The 16,149-nt window shown below is 47.2% G+C and overlaps 1 protein-coding gene and 1 non-coding gene across 2 annotated transcripts in view; both read left to right on the top strand.

Annotated features, from left to right (window-relative positions):
• Positions 1 to 16,149, top strand: part of Lck (LCK proto-oncogene, Src family tyrosine kinase) — a 25,087-nt gene that overhangs the window by 4,401 nt on the left and 4,537 nt on the right. The window contains exons 2-9 of the mRNA XM_021199704.2: positions 11,809 to 11,918; positions 12,296 to 12,377; positions 12,548 to 12,638; positions 12,887 to 12,985; positions 13,380 to 13,483; positions 13,697 to 13,846; positions 14,127 to 14,279; positions 14,403 to 14,582. Coding sequence (XP_021055363.1) covers positions 11,814 to 11,918; positions 12,296 to 12,377; positions 12,548 to 12,638; positions 12,887 to 12,985; positions 13,380 to 13,483; positions 13,697 to 13,846; positions 14,127 to 14,279; positions 14,403 to 14,582 — 964 coding nt within the window. The 5' untranslated portion in view covers positions 11,809 to 11,813. The remainder of the gene's footprint in view (positions 1 to 11,808; positions 11,919 to 12,295; positions 12,378 to 12,547; positions 12,639 to 12,886; positions 12,986 to 13,379; positions 13,484 to 13,696; positions 13,847 to 14,126; positions 14,280 to 14,402; positions 14,583 to 16,149) is intronic.
• LOC115064372 lies at positions 14,811 to 14,921 on the top strand. The gene has a single exon (XR_003844191.1). It is a non-coding gene; the product is annotated as a U6 spliceosomal RNA (small nuclear RNA).

Below are 16,149 nucleotides of genomic sequence, written 5' to 3'. Positions count from 1 at the left end.
GTTATGAGCCACCATGTGGTTGCTGGGATTTGAACTCCGGACCTTCGGAAGAGCAGTCGGGTGCTCTTACCCACTGAGCCATCTCACCAGCCCTGATCAATGATTTCTAATGTGCATTTCTAATGACATGTAACGGTCATGTATGGCTAGTGACACTGATTTTCCATTTATGGTAGTGAAGTTTCTATTTCAGGTAGATGTAAAATTCTAGTGTGTGGAGGGGAAGGGCTAGTAATCGTCCACAGACCTTTGTCAGTGAGTGATCGAGAGATCGTGGAGTCAGAACTGGATCACTATGACATAGACAGACACAGTGAACTGGGTCATTATGGTATAGGCACAGTGAGCTGGGCCTCAGTCACGTTTAGACTATGAGTAAGATCTCTCCCATAATGCAAAGTGGATCCAGAGTTCCCCAGGGCAGGGACCATTATTAAGACACTGAGTACAATAGCCACAGTATATCCCTTACCAATGACAGTGGTAACCAACCAGAGGCAGTTCTGTGTTTCAGCCAGCCCGGGTTTGAGAGAGTAAAGCCATCTTGTAGCTGAGGGTGTAGCTCGGTGGAAGAGTACTTAGAATGTGTGAGGCCTTGGGAACGGGCTAGTGACCTCAGCTGCCGGGGAGGGTCAGGGCAACTGAGAGCCTGCTTCGAACAAACAGAAAATGGAAGGGATTGGGATGGGGGGGGGTGGCACCACCCACTTTTAATCCGGTACCTCGGCAGCAGGGACAGCTGAATTTCTGTGAGTTTGAGGGCAGTGTATGGTTGGGTTACTTACTAATCTCCAAGCCAGAGCACATGGCTAATTTACCAGCTAGCAAGTCTTTCTTAGGCCTGTCAGTCTAATGTTTTGGTTATCATGATGAGGTTTATGTGGCCGCTCCCTTCATGGAACATGTGCAACTTTGAGAATATTCAAATCTTGACTACTAAAGAAAAAGTCAGGAAACTGTTGTAAGGGACACCTAGTAGCTTGTGCTTCACAGTGACCCAGCGCATGTCAATGGTCTGTCACAGAGCGGCCTTCCTATATCCCTCATGTGTTTGTTTGTATGTTTGTGGCTTTATTTTTGACATTTGAGACAGGGTTTCTCTGTGTAGCCCTGGCTGTCCTGGAACTCACTTTTGTAAACCAGGCTGGCCCTGAACTCAGAGATCTGCCTGCCTCTGCCTCCAGAGCACTGGGATCAGAGGTGTGCGCCACCACTTCCTGGCCTGCCTAGATTCTATGTAAGGCAGTAGTCGAAGGCACTCAGGCCTGAAGCCCAGTACACATTCCAGATAAAAGATTCACAAATCTGTAGGTTTGCTGCTGGCGCAGAAAAAGAACTGTGAAGCTGGCAACCATGACCAAGTCTATGAGAGTCGGAACTCAGTTTGATGTGTTTGACAATTCTAGGTTCAGAAAACCTCATCCAGGGACCCCCAAGCTGGCTCTTGTGGTCAAGCCTGACAGTCGAGTTCTATTCATGGAACTGACACAGTGGAAGGAGAGAACCAACTTTGTCCTCTGACTTCCACACACATACGGTGGCAGGCACACATGTGTGGGAGCATGCACATGCACACACACAATACATTTTTATTTATTGTAATTATAATATTTTCATTACTATTATTTGAGACAGGTTGTTACTATATAGCCCTGGCTGTAGACTGGCTTTGAACAGAGGTCCACTGGCTTCTGGCTTCTGGCTTCTGAATGCTGGAGTGAAAGGCCCGGGCTACCATGCCTGGTGACAATAAGAATTAAAGTCAGAGGTCGGGGAACACACTTGCTTCAGGGTCTTTTGACAGTCTGATTTGTTGTATGTCATATGCCACGTGAGCAAGGCTACTGTGTCTGCTGGCCCAGGTGACATTGTACTGAAGAACACTAACCAATAAACTAGGAACCAAGCTAGAAACACTGGGGTGGGGTAGCCCTTTTATAACAGGCAAATGGCGCCTAGTGGACCAGACACTGCTTTGAGTTTGCCCAAGGGCATTGCAAGCCCTACTGAATACACACCACTCTCATTATCGAGCAAGGGGTGGAAAAAGAAGAGGTTCTTTATTCATACCAGATTCTGTCGCCGTCATTCTAAGAGTCCTGAGGACTGCCTTTTTTCCTTTTTCCATTACAGAAAATGAGTGTTTTAATGTTGATCTCTGTATTTGTTTCTTTAACTTTTAAAATTTTATAACACTAGATGTGTCTATATACCCATATGCATTCATTCAGTGCCCATGGAAGCCAGAGAGGGCATTGGATCTCCTGGGCCTGGACCTAGAGTTATAGATGGTTATGAGCCACCATGTGGATGCTGGGAATGGAACCTTGGTCCTCTGGGAGAGCAGCCAGTGTTTGTGAGGAATGACTCATCACCCCATTCTGAGCTTTGATCGCTTTATATTGACCCTGTTCCTAACCTGTTTCGACCACATCTGGCTACTTGGCAACCTTTGTTTTAAACGACGACCAGCGAGGTGGCACTCACGTTTTGGGTAAAAAGAAGCACCTTACGATTTAGAGACAGGCATGGCTCTGCACACCACCCATTCTCTCACACAGGGACTCTAGCGAACACATGGTTTTGCATGATGTAAGCAAGATACTGGATTATGTATACAGACTTGCATTCTCTGGTCAGGTGAATGTAGATCTAAATGCATTCCAAGTAGAGAGAGAATTTATTGGTGAAAAAGCCTTTGTTGACTGTACAATGGTCAAGTGTGTGTGCTTGTCTGTGTGTGTATTTACATGAGAGGGGGGGTTATTTTGTGACAGGGTAACACTGTAGCTCTGACTGGTTTGGAACTCTATAGCCCAGGATGTTTTGGAACTCACAAAGACCCTCCCACCTCTACCCCCATGTGCTGGAATTAATTAAGATATGTGTCACCACACCTGGCAATAGACATGTTTCAGATGAGGAATCTTCAATTCCAGTTCTATGTCTCTGTCTAGCTTCCTTTGTGATTTCTCATGAGCCAACTCTTTGGTGTAAACAGTAGAAGAAAAGACTTCTATAAAAAGATGGATGCAGCCGGGCGTGGTGGCGCACGCCTTTAATCCCAGCACTCGGGAGGCAGAGGCAGGCGGATTTCTGAGTTCGAGGCCAGCCTGGTCTACAAAGTGAGTTCCAGGACAACCAGGACTATACAGAGAAACCCTGTCTCAAAAAACCAAAAAAGAAAAAAAAGAAAAAAGATGGATGCTTCTGATTTCTTATTTTGTTTCACTTTTTTAAAAAAAAAATTATTTATTTATTATATGTAAGTACACTGTAGCTGTCTTCAAAAACTCCAGAAGAGGGAGGCAGATCTCATTACAGGTGGTTGTGAGCCACCATGTAGTTGCTGGGATTTGAACTCAGGACCTTCAGAAGAGCAGTCAGTGATCTTACCCACTGAGCCATCTCTCCAGCCCTGTTTCACTTTTTTTGTTTGCTTTTTGCTTGCTCGTTTTATTTTGTTCTTTTTTGAGACAAGGTCTCTGTATTTGGTCCTGGTTGTTCTGTAACTTGCTGTGCAGGTACAGCTGGCCTCAAACTCATGATGATCTGTCTCTTTTTTTGTTTGTTTGTTTGTTTCTTGAGACAGGGTTTCTCTGTATAGCCCTGGCTGTCCTGGAACTCACTCTGTAGACCAGGCTGGCTTTGAACTCAGAAATCTGCCTGCCTCTGCCTCCCGAGTGCTGGGATTAAAGGCGTGCGCCACCACGTCTGGCAATGATCTGTCTCTTGTGTGCTGGGATTAAAGAGATGGGCCACGACAGCCAGCTGTGATTTGATTTTGATTTTGCCAAAACCCAGTAGTGTGTTGGGAAGATCATTGAACCTCTCTAATCTCACAGAACTTATTACTTATTTATTAGCTGGTACATGGTTTTTTTGTTTAAATAAAACTATGTGTGTGTGTGCGCATGTGTGTACATGTGTGCATGTGTGCATGTGTGCATGAGTCTAGGTGTCTGTCAAAGGAGGCAGAAGAGGGCATCGAATACCTTAGTGGTAGAGTTGGGAGACAACTTGTTGGGATCTGGGAGCTGAACTTGGGTCCTCTGCAAAGGCGGTATGAGCCCCTAGCTGCTGAGGAGCCATCTCTCCAGCCCCCTGTGTATGTGTTGGTTCGCTGTGTACACAGTGTAAGCAGATGCTTCTGAATGTTTATGGCTGTGGAGGCCAGAGGTCAGGCACCATGATTTTTTTCTTTTCTTTTATTGAAACAGGATCTCACGATGTAGCTCTCTGGCTGTCCTGGAACTCACTATAGGAGACCAGGCAGCTGGCCTCAAATTCACAGAGATCCACCTGACTCTGTCTCCTGAGCACTGGCTGGGATTAAAGACATGCACCCCCACACCCAGACAAAGAGTCACTCTTAGGGAGCTGTCCACCCTGAGTTTCAAGGCAGGGTCTCTTCAGCTGTTGCTCTGTGGTTAGTTTGACTGGCCACTTCCCGATGCCACCATCACCACGCCAGGCCTTCCACATGGGAGACTCAGTGCTTCATGCTGTGTGACAAACATTTCCTAACTGAGATGTCACCCCAGCCACTGTCTGCTCTTTAAAAATCTGTGTGCATGTGGGTGTGCATGTCATAGTGTGTGTGTGGAGGCCAGAGGACAAACTGTAGGCATTAGGACTCTCTCCATACCATGTCCCAGAGATCAAGGTCAGATCCTTGGTTTGGTGAGAAGGACGATTACTCCTGGGCCATCTCACTGGCTGACAACCCCACCCTCTTCCCTTTAACATGGAGTCTCACACTGCACTTCAGGCTGGCTTTAAAATCACCACTATCTTCCTTCCTCAACCTCTTGACTTTAAAGGTATATACCAACACTCCTGGTTTCTCTTCTCTTTCTTTTCTTTCTTTCTCCTTTTCTTTCTTCTCTCTCTCTCTCTCTCTCTCTCTCTTTCTTTCTTTCTCTTTCTCTCTCTCTCTTTCTTTTTTCTTTTTTTTCCTTTTTTTAAAGATTTATCTGTCATATCTACGTACACTGTAGCTGTCTTCAGACACACCTAAAGAAGGCATCCAATCCCATTACAGGTGGTTGTGAGCCACCAGGTGGTTGTTGGGATTTGATCTCAGGACCTCCAGAAGAGCAGTCAGTGCTTTTAACAACTGAGCCATCTTTCGAGCCCCCTAGTTTCTTTTCCTTTCGTTTTAGATAGCCTCTCTAGCCAATGCTGCCGCAGACTCCTTGATGCTGAGATTACAAATTTGTACCATCTTGTCCTGCTACACGATTATCCTATCTATCTATCTATCTATCTATCTATCTATCTATCTATCCATCTATCCATCTATCCATTTATGTGCATGTGCACCTGTGCATTGCATGCATACACAAGGAACCCCAGCATGCACATGGAAGTCAGAGGACAGTATTGTGAGGATTGGTTCTCTCCTTCCACCATATGGGCCTCAGGGATTGAACTCAGGTCCTCAGGTTTGGCTGCAATCGCCTTTACCTGATAAACCATTAAGCAGGCCCCTTCTATATTTCCTTTTAAAAGATGTATTTATTATATGTAAGTACACTGTAGCTGTCTTCAGACACTCCAGAAGCGGTCATCAGATCCCATTACAGATGGTTGTGAGCCACCATGTGGTTGCTGGGAATTGAACTCAGGACCTTTGGAAGAGCAGTCAGTGCTCTTAACCATTGAGCCATCTTTCCAGCACCCCCCTCACTCCCCCTTCTCTATCTTTAAAACGAAGCTAGCGTTAATATCAGTTCATCTAAAACTATTCTGTTCAGTTCTCATCCTTCAAACAAACCTGCCTCATCTTCTTGTTTGTTGTTGTTTTTTCCTTTTTTTGCTGCTAGGGATTAAATGTAGGGCTTCCTACATGCTAAGCATGTATGTAGAAAAACCTTAAAAGGAGTTTTGTTCTTGTTCTTGTTTTTGTACTGCATGGGTATGTGTATGAGCCTGAGTGAGTTTATGTGCACTGTAAGCCTGCAGAGGCCAGAAGAGGACACTGGAAATTCCCTGGAAGAGAAATTTTAGGCTGTTCTGAGCTGCCATAGGGGTGCAGGGCACTGAACTGGGGTCCTCTACAAATGCAGGAAGTATTCTAAACTGCAGAGCCACCGTCTCTCCCACGCCCTTACCCATAGTTCCAAATGATATTAGAGACTTAAATGGATACACATTGAATAAAAAATATAATTTGTCAAACTAATAATTTCTTTTTTCTGGGAGTGCTGGGGATCAAAGCCAAATGTATGCAAACAGGTGTTCTGAACTCCCCCAAACTCAGGCTTGTTGGTTTCTATTTATTTTTTATTTTTATTTTTTTCTTGAGACAGAGTCTCTCTTTTTAAAAAATATTTATTTATTTATTTATTTATTTATTTATTTAGTATACATCATAACTCTTTCTGCCTGCATATATGTCTACGGGCCGGAAGAGGGCACCAGATCCCCATTTCAGATGGTTGTGAGCCACCATGTGGTAGATGGGAATTGAACTCAGGACAGCAGTCAATGCTCTTAACCTCTGAGCCATCTCTCCAGCCTCAGAGTCTCTTTACATAGCCCTGGCTGTCCTGGAACTCACTAACTCTCTCTGTAGACCAGGGACCTGCCTGCTTCTGCCTCCTGAGTGCTCAGATTAAAGTTGTATGCCACCATGCCCAGTCTAGGTACCAGCCTGACGGATGCCAGGTACTTTATGGAGGGCTAGACCCAGTCCAGAATACATTTCTTTTCTGAATGCTCTCTTAGCTCAAAACCAACTTCTACTCCAGCTTCTGAAGATTTCTTCTGCTCCTTCTTCTGGGTTTCCTTCACTGCTGTATACCACCCATAGCTTATTATTATTATTATAGTTGTTGTTGTTGTTGCTGCTGCTGTTTTTTCAAGACAGGGTTTCTCTAGCTGTCTTGGAACTTACTCTGTAGATCAGGCTGGCCTTGAACTCAGAAATCTGCCTACTTCTGCCTCCCAAGTGCTGGGATTAAAGGCATGTGCCTCCACTGCCAGGCCCATCCATAGCTTATTACCCAGGCTAGCTCAGACTCCTTATGTACCCAGGGATGACCCTGAATTCTTGATCCTGCTGTATCCACCACCCAACTGCTAGGATTATAAGCTTCTGGCCTCATTTATCTTTTCTTTTCTTTTCTTTTGTTTAAAGATTTATTTATTTTATTTATGTGGGTACACTGTAGCTGTCTTCAGGCACACCAGAAGAGGGCATCAGATCCCATTACAGATGGTGTGAGCCACCATATGATTGCTGGGAATTGAACTCAGGACCTCCGGAAGAGCAGTCAGTTCTCTTAACTGCTGAACCATTTCTCCAGCCCCTTTCTTCTCTTCTCTTCTCTTTTCTTTCTTTCTTTCTTTCTTTCTTTCTTTCTTTCTTTCTTTCTTTCTTTCTTTCTTTCTTTTTTTTTCTTTTTTTTAGTATTGGTGACAGCACACATCATGCATGTTAGAGAAGCAGTGTGTCACTGAACTATAATCCTTACCTCTTATGATTCTTTTTCTCCGTCTTCTCCTTTTCCTTCTTTGTCTTCTCTCCTTCTATTCCTTCTCCTTCTTCCTGTTCTTTTGTTTTTCTAAGTTGTTGGGGTTTTTTGGTTTTGTTTTTTTGTTTTTTGTTTTTAATTTTCTGTGTCTGTGTGCACTTGTGTGCCTGAGCCCATGGTGGCGGCAGAAGAAAGGATATCAGATTCCTTGGAACTGGACTTACAAATGGTTGTGAGCCAAAATGTGGCTCCTGGGACTTAAACCCCCATCCTTTGGATGAGCAGCAAGGGTTCCTAACCAAAGAGCCATCTCTCCAGCCCCTGAATCACCAACCTTAACTCCAAACTTATCTCTCGATTTTTCTTTTCTTTTCTTTTCTTTTCTTTTCTTTTCTTTTCTTTTCTTTTCTTTTCTTTTTTCTCTTTGAGACACACTGCATGTCTCATCGGCCTGGAACTCACCGTGTAGACAAGATTAACATAGACCTAGTAGAAATTTGCCTGCATCTGCCTCCCAGTACTGAGAGCTCAGACTAAAGGCATAAATCATCACACCCAGTCTCTCTTGCTTTTTCCCCCACAGCTCCCAAAAATGTCAATTCTAAAAGGCACCTTACTGCTCTAAGTACACAGACCATCTGCTGTGGGTAGCTCGGTTATAACTTAATCAACCTTTGTTTTCCTAGGGCCCATGCAAATCACAAACAACATGCTCACTTACTCCCCACTCTTCTGGGAGTTCCTATCGCTGCCAGCCACTTTCTGGCCATAAGATAACTTAGCTGATAAGACAGCAGTTGGAGCCACGACAAACGGGCTTATGGCCTCCCTACCATGGGTTGGTTAAAGGAAGAGTGAATGTGTTTGTGCACTCCTTTCTTTTGTTTTTGTTTTTTGTTTTTGTTTTTTTGGAGTCAGGGTTTCTCTATATAGCCCTGACTGTCCTGGAACTCACTCTGTAGACCAGGCTGGCCTTGAACTCAGAAATCTGCTTGCCTCTGCCTCCCGAGTGCTGGGATTTGTGTACTCATTTCTTGAGTCTCTCCCTACCCCCTCCAGGTTTCTGAGGCAAGGTCTCTTGTATCTCAACTAATCTTGACGTCCTGATCCTCCTGCCTCTACTCCAGTGCTTGGACTACCTGCACGCAACACTCACCACACCACGTCCAAGTCTAGTCAGTGCTGGAGATTGAAGCTTAGGGTGTTTGACAGGGCACTGCCCACTGAGGTACATCCACAACCCCTCTGAAGAAGTGTCTTGATTTGGCTCATTTTTTCCATGGATGTTTTATTATTCCCTCATATAGGTACACATTGTTTAAAGTCCAATACCCAAGAAGACGTACACTGTAAGTCCCAGAACCCGTGGGGTGCTCTGACTAGCTCAGACTGTGAGCCTGAAGAGGGTTATTCTCCAGTCCCATTTTCTCATAGTCCCATGCAGTGGGTAAAGCTGAAGGGGGCTGGTGGGGGCCTTTGCAAGCTCTGGTAAACTGAGCTAATGTATGTAGGGTGGTGAAAAGGAGTTGACAATCTCAGTGACAGATGACAAGGAGGTTTGGACAAAATCAAGCACACTAGCGTTATCTTACTGTATTATGTTTTCTGGGGTTTCGTTCTTGGTTCATTGTGTTTCTGAGAGAGGATGCCATGGAATCCAGGCTGGTCTTAAACTCGCTGCATAAGGAGGACTGATCTTGAACTTTTGGTCCAGCCTCTACCTCCCAAATGCCAGGACCACAGACCTGCATGACTGTGTCTAGAATACAGCTAATATTTGCGCACAGGACCTTCAGATTCTTGAGCTGGGTCTTCTGAATTTTGCTAACCAGACATCTCCCCTGCTCCCCCATCCACTTGGACAGAGCATAAATTAGCAAGTCTTGTTTTGTTTCACTGCAAATGTGTGGCTCAAGGCGGGCTTCCCCAGGGCTTGCTTTGATTGTCTAAAATCGAAAGTCAAAGCTACATATGACAGTGTGCGTCCAGCTACCTAAGACGCTGAGCAGAAAGTCTAATTGAACACAAGAGTGCTGGACCAGCCTGGACAATGCATCGAGAACCTGTCTGAAAAATAAACATATAAACAAACAAGCAAAACTAGAGGTTAGACCTCAGAAGGTGGGAGAATCTGTGCTTAGTGTCCAGGACCCAGGGATGGGTGTGGCAGGCTTCTGAGCAGGTGATACAGTTTCAATATTTATTTCATGTGTGTGAGTACACTGTAGCTGTCTTCAGACACACCAGAAGAAGGCATCAGATCCCTGGTACAGATGGTTGTGAGCCACCATGTGGTTGCTGGGATTTGAACTCAGGACCTCTGGAAGAGCAGTCAGTGCTCTTAACCACTGAGCCATCTCTCCTTGAGCCCATCAAGGCGGTAGGGCAGCAGCTGGAGAGATGGCGCAGGTGTTAATTGTTCCCGTTGCTCTTTTGCCAGGCTTGAGTTCTGTTTCTGGAGGTGAAGTCGAGTGGCTCAGCCCGCTGTTGCTTCAGTTCTGCAGTATCTATGTCCACCCCCACAAATGTGAATATATACACATATGGAGGAACATATCACTATAAATAAAAATAAAACCCTTATTTTAAAAAAGAAGGGGAGATGAGGAGGAATATTTGTACTGACATGTAGATCGTAAGTGTGACCCCCCAGTGCCTGACACAACAATTGAGGCCTGTGGAAAATGCGGCAGGAGACTTAGAGGTGCAGTGTGACATTTGAGCAAAACTTAGGGATGGAGTTAAGAGTGTAGCAGGCAGGGGTGAGAGTCACAAACACAGGCTAGGCAAGCCGGTGCATCTGATGGAGGTGCTCTCCGAGCCTCACAAGCTGAGTTTAATCCTCAGAGACCCACGTTTTGGAAGGAGACCGCCTGTTGTTGAAATTGTCTTCCTACCCCCACACCCAAGCGGTAGCACATCACACATATACACCACATCACACACATACACTAAAAATAAAAATAAATAAAAAAAAGAAAGAGTCAGAAACACAATGGTGTGGTGGTCTAAGGAAAATAATGTAAAAACAAAGTAGGTCAAAATACAAGAATACAAATGTGTGAGTGTGTGTGAGAGAGTGTGTGTGTGTGGGGTAGCCCTGTGTGTTGTGGGGGTAGCCCTGTGTGTGTGTGTAGGGGGGGAGTAACCCTGTGTGTGTGTGTGTGTGTAGCCATGTGTGTGTGTGTGTGTGTGTGTAGCCCTATGTATGTGTGTGTATGTGTGTGTGTGTATGTGTGTGTGTGTGTGTGTGTGTGGTATGTTGCAAAAGATATTAAACAACTGAGCAATGGAATAGGTCTTCTTGACATAAAAAATATGATTGCCTACCCCTTTATTAATCCTAACACTCAGAGACAGGCACATCTCTGCAAGTTTGAGGCCAGCCTGGTCTGCAAAGTGAGTTTCAGATCTCAAGGCCAGTCAAGACTACGTAGTAAGACCTTAGCTAAAATAAATAAATAAATAAAACAAAATAAAAATTGATCTTCTCCTCCTGGCAAACTGATAATTGAGGACCAGTGTTCAGGAAGAGGGTACACAGGGATTCCAGCGGCTCCAGAGGGAGCCCCCCCCCCCCTCTGACCTGGTTAGAGCAACTCTACTTTACTGGCTGTGTCTATGAGGTTCTGCTTGATTTCATTTGACAAAAAGTTTCCACAGCTAAACCAGGCAAGTGAGCCGAAGTAGTCACAGCCACCGGGGCCGCGCCAACAGGTTTCTCTCTGCTGCTGAGAAGCAAAAGCATGTTTGAAGAAACCCTCTGAAGGAGACTGTGGTTGAGCGTGGGGGTAGGGGTGCTGGGCTTGGGCTGAGGCCGAGGGTTGACTCTAAGGAGCTGGAACCTCTCCGCTTCGGTGGCTAGGCAGGGGAATTGTAATGACAGACACGCTCCTTGGTGGAGGGGGGTGGAATGAAATTCTAGGTTTGCCCCAGAACTTGGCAAAGTGTGTGTGTGATGTCTCCCAGGTAGTCCCGCAAAGGAGGAGGCCAGCAGAGCTGGGGAGGCAGGAAGTGGGTAACTAGACTAACAAAGATGCTGGTGGTGGCGGTTTGCCCATCCCAGGTGGGAGGGTGGGACTAGCCTTGGGCCCGGGCCTCCTGTGAACTCGTTGTTCCAGGGCTCTGAGTGAACCCTGTCAGAAGCTAGAATCCCACCTTTCAGCGCTTCTGTCTGCGGCCAATGGGGGCCTCTGAGCTGACAATCTCAGGTACTTTTTGTAACTTCCAGAGCAGGGCTCTAGGATGTCATCCAGGCTCTAGGATGTCTGATGTTGGGGCGAGTGGCTTAGGGGCAGCTCCTTCAGGCCTCTCTACATTCCTTCAGGGATCATGGGCTGTGTCTGCAGCTCAAACCCTGAAGATGACTGGATGGAGAACATTGACGTGTGTGAAAACTGCCACTATCCCATAGTCCCACTGGACAGCAAGACCTTGGTAAGAGGATGATGGGATTAGTGAACGGATGGGGGTGGCGAGGTGGGATTGGTGAAGGGATGGGAGCAGGGGAAGAAAGGATTGGTGCAGGGATGGCATGGGGTCGAAAGGTTGTGTATCCAGGAGAAAAAAACTAAATGGACCATAGCTAAAGGTTCTGGAAAATAGCAGCACTCCCATCTTCCCTAGCACGCATCATGGAAGAGGCCCAGATAGAGGAAGGGACCTTCCTAAGGTTAAATGCACACACACACACACTGAATTCAGAGACAAGGTTCAACCAGACTGGAGAAACGGAAAGAAGAGTAGAGGACAGGGGAGCCAGGGTCAGATCCAGTCTTTTTTCTTTGACCCCAGCCTCATTTCCTACCCGGCAGCTGCCCATCCGAAATGGCTCTGAAGTGCGGGACCCACTGGTCACCTATGAGGGATCCCTCCCACCAGCCTCCCCGCTGCAAGGTGACTTCATCCAGCAGCCTGTGAAACATAATACGGCCTGTGGATGCTTGGTTGTTCGTGTCCGTACCGTCCTCACCTTCTCTCCACCTTGTCTGCATCCTGTGCCTCTAGAATTCCACTGTTTCTGTCCGCCCCAGGCTGGTTCTTCTTGACTCTTCTTATCTTTACAGACAACCTCGTTATCGCCCTGCACAGCTATGAGCCCTCCCACGATGGAGACTTGGGCTTTGAGAAGGGTGAACAGCTCCGAATCCTGGAGCAGTGAGTATACCTCTAACCCACCTTGCCTGGTGTGTGTGGGGCGTGTGTGTGAGTGTGTCTGTGTGTGTGTGTCCTCAGCCCTCCTGCACCCCTTACAGGCTCCGGCCTCAGCTGAGGGGTTTTGGAATGAGGTAGAAATAAATTTTTTAGAGTGCTTGATCTAGGGGAGTATTGACCTGGCCTAACTGGGGACTCTTGAGGGGTTTTCAGTGGCTGTGCACACCATGATGATGGTCTCTGTGGTGTAGGAGCGGTGAGTGGTGGAAGGCTCAGTCCCTGACCACTGGCCAAGAAGGCTTCATTCCCTTCAACTTCGTGGCGAAAGCAAACAGCCTGGAGCCTGAACCGTGAGCAGGAGACCTCTGTGGGAATGGGGGGGCACATCCAGGGATCACAGAACAGGGCGTGGTCCGGGGAGTAGGGGATGTTTGACTGGGATGGAGGAAGAAATGGACAAAGGTGGCACAGGCTTTTAATCCCAGCATTTGGGAGGGAGGGGCTGGCAGATCTCTGAGTTTAAGGCCAGTTTGGTCTAGACAGCAAGTTCCAGTCCAGACCGAATCATTTAGCAAGACAAGACCCCTGCTTGTGGACGTTGTACATCGTGGTGCGGAGCCTAGTGCGCACCACGATGTACAACGACAGAGGGAGTTCCAGGACAGCTAGGGCTGAACCAAAAAAAAAAAAAAAAAAAAAAAAAAATCGATCAACAGTCGATGATCTTGCATCTGTCTTATATAGTTGGTTCTTCAAGAATCTGAGCCGTAAGGACGCCGAGCGGCAGCTTTTGGCGCCCGGGAACACGCATGGATCCTTCCTGATCCGGGAAAGCGAAAGCACTGCGGGTGAGAGAGGGCTTAGTGGGCGGAGCCTCGGGGCGGGTGGGCGTGGCTGTGAGGTGAGGGCGGGCGCCTCCGGGCGAGAAGGGGGGCGGGGGCGGGGAGCTGTAGGAAACAGGGGCGGTGACCACCTGATTTATGGAAGGCAATCCGCCCCATTTTCTTTTCCCTCTTCAACTTCTCTTCTCTTCCCTCCTCCTATCTCCAATCTTTCTTCAGGATCCTTTTCCCTGTCGGTCAGAGACTTCGACCAGAACCAAGGAGAAGTGGTGAAACATTACAAGATCCGTAACCTAGACAACGGTGGCTTCTACATCTCCCCTCGTATCACTTTTCCGGGACTGCACGATCTGGTCCGCCATTACACCAGTGAGCTCCGGCGGAATGCGTTCACCTGTGCCCATCCTAGCAGCCTCTCTTCCCCCGCCCCCAGTCCTTCTTAGGGACCCTCCAAACATCTTTCATTCCCCTTCAGTGGATGAGGGGTATAGAATCTGACCCTGGACCCTGCAGGCTAATGTTGAATGACCCACGCCTTCCCTCCCATGCCAGTCTGTTTCCCCTGCGAGGAAAGTGGAGAGAGGTAGGGGCTGGAGGGAGCATCCAAGGTCTCTAGTGACCGCCTTACCCTTCTCCTTTGTCCATGCAGACGCCTCTGATGGGTTGTGCACAAAGTTGAGCCGTCCTTGCCAGACCCAGAAGCCCCAGAAACCATGGTGGGAGGACGAATGGGAAGTTCCCAGGGAAACACTGAAGTTGGTTGAGCGGCTGGGAGCTGGCCAGTTCGGGGAAGTGTGGATGGGTGAGTGTGGCCCTTGGGACTGATTGGAAAGAGGGGAGGGGATGTGAGCTTCTTCTATTCAGGATGGCTGCCTAGTTCGTCAGGATCTTGACCTCTGTCACTCCTCCACCCGTACCCCTTCAGGGTACTACAACGGACACACGAAGGTGGCGGTAAAGAGTCTGAAGCAAGGAAGCATGTCCCCCGATGCCTTTCTGGCTGAGGCTAACCTCATGAAGCAGCTGCAGCACCCGCGGCTGGTCCGGCTTTATGCAGTGGTCACCCAGGAACCCATATACATCATCACGGAATACATGGAGAACGGTGGGTGCCCTGCTATGTCCAGCCACTTGAGGGCGCTACTGTGGTCCCACTACCTTTTGGATCCAGGGTAGGAAGTTGCTTTTACCTCTGGCCTTCTAAGGACTCTTTCCTGGGCCTCTAAGCTTTAGAAGAGCGTTCCATCTGATAGTTCCCGATCTGTTGTTTCTGTTCCTTTCTTCCAATGTCCACCTGGATCTCAGAATGCTTGACCTAAGAAATAGTGTAATGGTGCTCGCTTCGGCAGCACATATACTAAAATTGGAACGATACAGACGGAGAAGATTAGCATGGCCCCAGTGCAAGGATCACACGCAAATTCGTGAAGCGTTCCATATAAAGAAAGAAAGAAAGAAAGAAAGAAAGAAAGAAAGAAAGAAAGAAAGAAAGAAAGAAAGAAAGAAAAAAAAAAGAAAAAGAAAGAGCCGGGCGGTGGTGGCGCACGCCTTTAATCCCAGCACTTGGGAAGCAGAGGCAGGCAGATTTCTGAGTTTGACGCCAGCCTGGTCTACAAAGTGAGTTCCAGGACAGCCTGGATAGAGCTGAGGCTTTATAATTATATGGCTTTGGGCTGATCCCATCACTGCTTTCTGCTCCAAATAGTCCTTTTTAATCTGTAAAATAGTGGGTTTAGGGCCAGCAAGATGGCTCAGCAGGTAAAGGTGCTTGCTGACGAGCCTGACGAGCAGGAGTTCGATGCCTGGAATCCACAGGAGAGCGGGAAAGAGCTGGCTCTTACAAGTTGTCCTCTAGTCTCCATTCGTGTGCAATGGCACATGCATGTGCCCCCCCATGAATAAATACATGTAATTAAAGCATAGTGGCACTAGAGGAAGAGCTGCATCCCCACATGGTTGCTATGGGGATGGAAGAGCAGTTCCTGTCCACCCTTGCTTTTATGTGGTTTACATTGTTTGGAGTGCAAAAGCTGTCCATCTTCCAGGAAGGGAAACAAGCCGTTCATTGGTTAATGATTCCTGGAAACAGCAAATAGACTTTCTTTTTGGTAGGTGGTTTTTTTTTTGTTTTTTTTTTTTTCCAAGATGGGATTTCTTTGTGTAGTCCTGACTGTCCTGGAACTCACTCTGTAGACCAGGCTGGCCCTGAAGTCAGAGATCCACCCACCTCTGCCTCCTGTGTGCTAGGAACAAAGGTGTATGCCATTATAACCAGTTGAAACCTGATTTTGATAACGGACACTGAAAGAAGCAGTTTGTGACTTAGGGATGTTCCCAAATACCCCAGGAATGTAGACAGTGAAGATATTTTCCTTTCTCTCTCTTTTTCTCTCTTTCCTTCCTTCCTTCTTTCTTTCTTTTTTAGGTTCAGCTTTTCAAGACAGGGTTTCTTTGTGTCCTCTACCACCCTAGCACAGGAATTAAAGGCGGTGCCACCACTCCCGGGCATTTTTAACACAAGGATTCCCTGTGTAGTCTTCTCTGTTCTAGAACTCACTCTGTAGTAGACCAGGCTGTCTTTGAACTCACAGAGATGCCTCTGCCTCTGCCTCTGCCTCTGCCTCTGCCTCTGCCTCTGCCTCTGCCTCTGCCTCTGCCTCTGCCTCTGCCTC

This window comes from Mus pahari, chromosome 6 (assembly GCF_900095145.1).
Source record: "Mus pahari chromosome 6, PAHARI_EIJ_v1.1, whole genome shotgun sequence".
Lineage (NCBI taxonomy): Eukaryota > Metazoa > Chordata > Mammalia > Rodentia > Muridae > Mus > Mus pahari.
Note: the sequence above shows the minus strand (reverse complement) of the source record. Positions and strands in the feature narration are given on the sequence as shown.